Source organism: Pseudorca crassidens, chromosome 20 (genome assembly GCF_039906515.1).
Source record: "Pseudorca crassidens isolate mPseCra1 chromosome 20, mPseCra1.hap1, whole genome shotgun sequence".
Lineage (NCBI taxonomy): Eukaryota > Metazoa > Chordata > Mammalia > Artiodactyla > Delphinidae > Pseudorca > Pseudorca crassidens.
Genome location: NC_090315.1, coordinates 19,388,321 through 19,396,390, shown reverse-complemented (window position 1 = coordinate 19,396,390; position 8,070 = coordinate 19,388,321). Strand labels below are relative to the sequence as shown.

At 42.7% G+C, this 8,070-nt stretch overlaps 1 protein-coding gene across 1 annotated transcript; it reads left to right on the top strand.

Annotated features, from left to right (window-relative positions):
- NUDT19 (nudix hydrolase 19) lies at positions 1-7,076 on the top strand. Its single transcript, XM_067720462.1, has 3 exons — positions 1-998; positions 4,913-5,120; positions 6,005-7,076. The coding sequence occupies exons 1-3, from the start codon at positions 285-287 to the stop codon at positions 6,208-6,210; spliced, it is 1,128 nt and encodes a 375-aa protein (XP_067576563.1). The 5' UTR covers positions 1-284; the 3' UTR covers positions 6,211-7,076.
- Positions 7,077-8,070: the final 994 nt, after the last annotated feature.

Here is an 8,070-nt window from a genome sequence, read left to right as displayed (position 1 = left end):
TGTTGAGGCCCTCCTAGCAAGCGGCTGTGACAGCCCTTGCCCCGCGAGAGTGACCCGGCTGGGAACAACGGCACTCGAGGCGGAGCTTCACCGCACTGGCACACGCCTGCTTCTCCCCCTTACAGGCAGGCGCGGGTGAGGCCAAACAGCCCGGGTTCACCGATCGCCCAGCGCGCACCTTGCCGGGAGTTCACCCAGCGAGACGCCGGCCTCCGTCCTCAGGCCCGGGGAAAACTCCAGCCTCACCAGAAGCTGAGCCCGGAAGCCGCGCGCCGCCACACGCCATGAGCGGTCCCCTGCGGCCGGGCCCAAGCAGTTGGCGGCGGGCGGCCACCGTGGTGCTGGCTGCGGGCTGGACGCTCCCGGTGGCCGCCGCCCCGCCGCGGCCCCCGCCGCCCGCCGAGGGCTTCCGGCTGCTGCTGCTGCTGCGCTCCGCGCGCCAAGGCTTCTTGCCCGGGGCGCACGTCTTCCCGGGTGGGGTGCTGGACGCGGCAGACCGCTCGGCCGACTGGCTGAGCCTCTTCGCGCCGCACCACCGGCCGCCCCGCTTCGGCCTGGGCCCGGCGCCGCCCAGACGCGCCACCTTCCCGGTGCTGCCTGATGCCAGGCCCGGAGCCGCCGACGGGGACGAGGCGGCGCTGCCGGATGACGTTGCCTTCCGCATCTGCGCCATCCGCGAGGCCTTCGAGGAGGCTGGCGTGCTGCTGCTGCGGCCCAGGGGCCCCGGGCCCGTCGTGTCCGAGCCGGGCCGCGCCCTCGCGCCGCCGCCGGCCCTGGCCGACTGGCGCGCCCGCGTCCGCCGAGACCCGCAGCATTTCCTGCGCCTGTGCGCTCACCTAGACTGCACTCCCGACATCTGGGCGCTGCACGACTGGAGCGCCTGGCTCACGCCTTTCACGCAGCGCCGTGGCCGCCGCTTCGAGACCACCTTCTTTCTGTGCTGCCTGTGCGAGCCGCCGCCGGTCTTCCCCGACTTGGTGGAGGTGGTGGACTGCCAGGTAGGCGTCCTCCCGGCGCGGAGTAGGGACCCACTGGAGCTTGGGAATGAGGACCCCACCCCCGGCCGGCGGCCCAGGCCCACCCGGAACCTCCAGATAGGCCGGGCCCAGGGAAGCTATTTCGCTTGCTCAGACACATACAGCCAGTACGCGACTGAGCGGGCATGGGACCCAGGTGGTCCGGCCCCCGGCCAGCAGGCTAAAGCCATGACCTTGGTGAACTGCTTTCTACTTTCCCCGGCTTCACAGCCCCAGGGCCTCGACGATGTCTCCCCACGCGGTTTCTCCAGCAGGAGGCCAGCGGAGACGCTAGGAGCTCTGCTAGCGCTGATCAGGTGCCAGGCTCCTTCCTAAGCACTTGCCGTGCATTAACTCATTTCAACCCCCAGCAGTTTGTTTCCTCATAGTTCAGTCTTTTAAAGTTTATTTGAGACTGTTTCATTTGAGACTTGTTTTATGGCCACGAATATGGTCTACCTTGGTGAATGATCCCTCTGCACCTAAAAAGAATGTGTATTCTGCTGTATTTGATAGAGTGTTTGTAGAACTGTCAGTTAGGTTAAGTTCGTTGATAGTGTCCTCAGGTCTTTCATATCATTTACCTGTTCCATCAAGTACTGAGAAAGGAATGCTGAAATCTTCAAAGAATAATTGCGGATTTGTCTTTTTCTATTTTCAGTTTTTCAGTTCCATCAGGTTTTGCTTCGTGTATTCTGAAGCTCCCTTGTGAGGTGCTGCATAGGACTATTCAAGCTTGATGGATTGAACCTTTGATTATGATGAAATATCCTTCTTTATCCCTGGCAATATTCCTTATTCTGAAATCTGAAGTTTACCGTCTGATACTAATACAGCCGCTCAGACTTTCATTTGATTAGCAATAGCATAGTATATCTTTTTCCATTCTTTACTTTTAATCTGTGTCTTTATATTTAAAGTGTGTTTCCTGTAGGCAGCATATAGTCTTACTTTTTTATCCAATATGACAGTTTCTGCCTTTCAACTGAAGTGTTTAGATCATTTGTATTCAGTGTTATTCTCAATAAGGTTAACTTCAAATCTACCATCTTGCTGTTAGTTTTTTAGTCTGTCCCCTCTATTCTTTGAACTGTTTTTCTTCTTTTCCTGACTTCTTTTGGATTAACTGAGTATTTTTAGGACTGTGTTTTATCTCCATTATTGACTTATTAACTGTACTTTTTGTGATTGCTTTAGGGTTTGCAATATACATCTGTCATTTCATGTGTAGTATTAGAACCTTAAAATAATATACTTCCATTTCTCCCCTCCTGTCATTTATGCTTTTGTTGTCATACATTTGACTTTTATTTCTATTATAAACTCTATAATACACTGATTATTTTTGCTTTAAATAGTCAATCTGTTAAAGACTGAAAATGAGGGGGAAATGTCTTTTATGTTTACCTGCACATGTACCATTCTTAGCACTCTTCATTACTTTGTGTGGATTTAATCTACATCTGGTATCTTTCTGCCTAAAGAACTACCTCTAGTATGTCATGTATTTCAGATCTTCTAAATTTGTTTAGAATGAATGAATCTAAATTCATTCTAAACAGTGAATCTTCTAAATTTTGTCTGAAAATACGTTATTTTGCTTTTGGTTTTTGAAAGATATTTTGGCTGGGTATAGAATTCTATGTAGGTTAACAGGGTTTGTGTTTTTTTTTCTCTCTCAGTACTTAAAAATGTTGCTTCATTATTTTCTGGTTTGCATAACCTTCTGTTGAGAAGTCTTTTTTTTTCTTCCAGTTTTATTGAGATATAATTGACATACAGCACTGTGTAAGTTTAAGGTGACAGCATAATGATTTGACTTACATATCCCATGACATAATTACCACAGTAAATGTAGTGAACATCCATCATCTCATAGAAAAGTTTGCTTTTAACTCTCTGTTCCTCTGTATGTAATGTGTGTTTGTGTTTTTGGTGTATGTGGCTACTCTAAATATTTCCTCTTAATTATTGGTGTTCAGTAATTTGATTATGATGTGTGTGGTTTTCTTTTTGTTTTATGATTTAATTATTTGTTTCTTCAAATATTTTTCACCTCCCTCTGTTTTCTGGGATTCCATGTATGTTGGACTACTTGATAATGTTCCACAGGTCCCTGATGCCTTGTTCATTTTTTTCAATCTTTTTTCTTCTCTGCTTTATTTTGAATAGATTTATTGCTATATTTTCAAATTTTCTCCCTTTTCTTTCTTTTTTTTAAAAATAAATTTATTTATTTTATTTATTTATTTTTGGCTGTGTTGGGTCTTTGTTGCTGCATGCAGGCTTTCTCTAGTTGTGGCGAGTGGGGTCTACTCTTGGATGCGGTGCGCAGGCTTCTCATTGCAGTGGTTCTCAACATGGGATGATTTACCCATCCCACCCTCAGGTGCATTTAGCAGTGTCAGGAGACATTCTTGGTTGTCACAACTCAGGGACTTCTACCGGCTTCTACTGGGTGGAGCCCAGGGATGCTGCTGAATATCCTTCCACAAAGAATTATCTGGCTTAAAGTGTCAGTACTGCCGAAGTTCAGAAACTGAGGGGCAACAGTGGAACTTAGAGCCCGCGTCACCCCGCCCCACCACCGCCCTGTGAGTTTGAAGCCCAGGTTTTTTAGTTAGAGGATCTTCCTACGTTCTCTCATCTGTAAAGTGAGAGTATGCAGGGTTATCCTAAGGATTGGAAATACTTTATGTAAAGTATTTTTGCTCAAAATACTTTTACTGGTAACTAGTAAAACTAGTGTTTTACTAGTGACAAGTAACCAATAAACAATAAGTTATTTAAGTTATTTTAGCCTATGGTCTAGACCAACCTGAACAGGTTGAATTAAGTGAGTTAATGGCTATTGTTTAACCCTTTATCTTCATTGTTACCACTGAACTCACAGGATACCTTAGAGATTGGGTGGTCCTTTGAGGCCAGAGCTTTGTTTTTCAAAATGTAACCTTGGCCAACTTCAGAAGAATCTAGGGTGCTTATTAAACATAGATTGCTGGGCCCCATAGATTGAAGATTTAACAAGTTTCTCAGGTTTCTCATACAAGCTTGTAAACTTTGGGCCTATAGATATTCAAGGCAGTCAATCTCAACTCCCTGGTTTTGGGTGTGAGACTCAGTTTCCCCAGTGTAAGGAGATATTTAGTAAACCAGTTGAAGAAAGACCTTTTGGGGTTATTTCATATTATTGAATCAGCTCTTTTTATCTAAATGTGTATGGAAGGAAGGCTTGGGAAAGTGGGCAGGTCACAGCAGTGAGGCCACTTAAGTGAAACGGGTAAGTGCTATCTGGTTGATACCGTGCAGTTATTACACTCCTGGGCCGATAGACTGGGTCACATCTCTTGACCTTCCTGAAAGCTTCTCTTGCTCCGGCCTCTTTACCTTCATTGTAACACATGGCATACATCACGCTACATTTTGTTTGCTGAAGGCCCTATTAGGGCCTGAGAGATCTTTGTCTCATCCACCACCACATCCTCAGTGCCTAGCCAAGGCGCCCATTTATGGGAGGAATGAATGGGCACTAAATTCTCAATCTGCTGTCATGAGTTTATACTTCAGAGTCTTCCTTTAGGAGTGACCAGAACCACCTTGCCTTCTTAGCATCTCCTGCCTTTTATGCTGAACAACGCTCCCAGGTCAACCCTTTGTGATCTATCCTGGTTTATTTACTAGTTCTCAGGATCAGTGTCCCAATAATCAACCTCTGAAGGGGATCAACCCAGCTTTCTTCACCAAGTCTTTTCATGTTGTCTCAGAGGAATCTAGCAAGACACATTAATGAATTACTTTTACATTTTCAGTTAGCTCTTAGGTACTGATCTAAGGATCTCGAGTCTTGCGTTGTCTGTAGGATAAACTTCAGGAAGCCTTACCTTTGTCTTCTGCAGTGGTCATCTCCGTCAGAGGCAACTGAAAGCTTCATATCAAAGGAAATTTGGCTTGCACCTCCACAGTTCTACGAAATAAGAAGACTAGAACACTTTGCCTCTCTCTCTGACTTGCACAAATTTTGTTTGGATCGTGAATTAGAAGGGGTGGAAAGATGGCTGCCAATCACATTATTAACTGCTGATGGAACAATCCAGCTTTTACCAGGTAAATCAGTGAGTTATCAATGTTTTTGTTAGTATTCACATTTAATGCTCTGGGCCGTATGGCAGTATTATCTCACACAGAGACATGCACTACAGTCTCTGTTTTACACACTACAGAGGTACTAATTAAATAAGATCAAGGTCTGTAAGATATTCATAGTATTTATTATAACCAGAAATTCTGGATACATTACTTTATATACACTTATGTAAATATATTTCCTAGACACTAACAAAGTTCTTTCTTGTATATTAGCTCACTTTTTTACATTTTATTTTTAAATTATGCGAACTTGTAAATTGTACTTATTTGATTGAAAGAGAGTTTGTTGGTGGTCAATTGTTGTTGGGTGAGTACAGGATAGAGGTTTTGTAGCCGCTTACGGTGGAGTTTTGTGACCTGTCTCACTTATGGCTGCTTATCTCACTTCTCAGAATTGTGAAAATATTTGTTGTTCATCCTACAGTGGGACAGCTTAGCAGTTTTCATGTGTAAATAATAATTTCTGTAATTTAACCTTAAAATGATTAGAGCAGCCCACATTGAAACACCAAAAATATATGGATATCAAGGGCAACATTAACACTGAATGGGATAAAGAGAGTCATGAATTAGTGTAAAAAATTATAGTTCAGGATGAAAAAATACTAGTCATAAATGTACCCAAAGAAAATTCTTGGCTGGAAATTGGAGAACTGGGGAGGGTAGAGGGGATATTAAAAACACAAAAAATAAATTGAGGTAAGCACAAAAAATTAGGATTTTTTAACAACTATCTCAGTTCCAAACACCTGAAATAGATAAAAATAAACACTGATTTATATATCACAAATATATTGGAATGTTTTATAAAATAACACTAAAATTAAAATATTATTTTTCAGGAGATGAGATGTACTTAGAAGATTCAAACTATTTAGAAAATCTTATGTCCACTGAAAAAAAGAATGAAGAAATCATGAAAGAAGGCAAGAAATTTCACCGAATAGTGATGTACAATCGCCATGACTATAACATCCACGTGACAGTTCAGTCAAAGTATAAACATGTTTACCCTAAGAACTATGTAGTGAGTAAGAGCCGTCTGTAGAGAATGGCTTCTTTGTAAGCTGGCCTCCTTGAAGTTGTCCTGATGAAAAATGAGGGTTGACTAGACGTGCCTGGAACTTAAGCAACTTTGTGCCTGTAAGTTCTAGTACAGTCTTTCATATTTCAAGTGTATTACGGAGCTCTCTTATTTTATTCTTTAAACCTTACAGTATCACACAAGTATAAAGTATTAATGATCTTGTTACCAAAACGAGAAAAAAATTTTCACGAGGGTTTCCGCTTCTGTATTGTTTTGTTATCAGAAGTTTAAATAAGATGTTCTACTGTATTGTCTTTTAACTGTATTAGCACTCTGCCTGATGTGCTGGGAGATTGGTCCATAAATTCCTTAGACTTTCTGCTGGAATTAATTTAAGGATGTATGATTAGATACATGGTGAACAGTAGACTGAGGTGACCTTCAAGTGACTGTGTCATTATTTTCTTATGACTTTAGCTTGATGATTAAGAGAGAATTCTGTTTAAAACTAAATGGCCTGAGTTATTAGGTTTACCAGATTGGAAATTAGTTTAGTGACTGTTGTAAAGAAATATGAAGCCATAACAAAAGCCATAATTATGTTTACCTTGGAGGGCTAGTTAACAGAATCCAGAGAGCTTAGAGGGATGTAGAACTATTCATCATTTAATGGTACTTACTAATGGTGTTTGTTTTCAGTGTTTTTAATATGGGTAATTTGTTCACCTCCTCTTAAGAGAATAATGTTTATTGATTAAAGATGGGAAATGGTTTAGACGCCAGTTCATTTTATATCTTTGACTATATTATGCATTGTACATTGAATTTCATTTTTCATGAAACGTTCTGGTTTTCCTATCTATAAAATAGAGCTATTGATAATTAAAGTTTATGTGTATTATTTAATCCTACTTAGAGGAATACATCTAGATCAGTGGTTCTCAATCCGGGCACTTTTGTCCTTCCGGGGCATTTGGCAGTGTCTGGATAAATTTGGGCTGTCACAACTGAGAGTGCGACGCTTCTACCATCTAGTGGCGAGAAGCCAGGGGTACAGTTTAATATCCTGCAATGCACAGGACAGCCACCCACAGTGAAGAATTATCTGGCCAAGTTTGAGAACTCTGATCTAGAGGAAAATCTATTGTCTTTGGTAAATGGTTCCAACGTGTAAATTTTGAGAGCCACAGATAGAATTAGCATTCAGTCTGGCTTCTGAATCTATAGAAGTTCTCTTTACTCACATTTGGCCTTGGGCATACTCTTCTTTCATTCTCACAGAAAACAGAATGTTATAATCGGAAGAACACCATGATTTTGCTGATGAGAAAACTGAGAAACAGATTCACACAGCTAGTTAGTGCCACAGCCAAGAGTAGAACCTGATTCTTTTTCTAGCAAGTGGCATCTGTTGCCTCTCACTAAAAGCAGAGGTCTGAATATGTCTGCCCATCGCATCTTGGTATTACAGTCGCCAAGGAAACCACAACTCAGCCAAGCATTGGATGAAACAATGCTTTCCTCACATAAAGAGGCAGAGCAAGACCAGCTTTTGAATGACCTCCGTAAGAATCCAAAACTGGGCTGGCATCAGGCTAATATGTTCTTGTCCTCACAGTTCTTTGTTAATATAAAACAAGAGTGCCCTATAACATGGAAAATATAATACGGACTTGAATGTAAGGGGACTTCTTCTCTCCTGGGGGATGATTTGTGGGGGGAGCCCTCATATATGGGCATATGTAGGTCACATTCTTTAAACCGGAAATTGCCTGCCTTCCACTTTCTCTTTTCTCTTCTCACTGGCTGGAAATGGTGGCAACTGGAGCAGCTACCTTGGACCCAGAGACAGAAGACAGATGTTAAAGCATAACTGCCTAC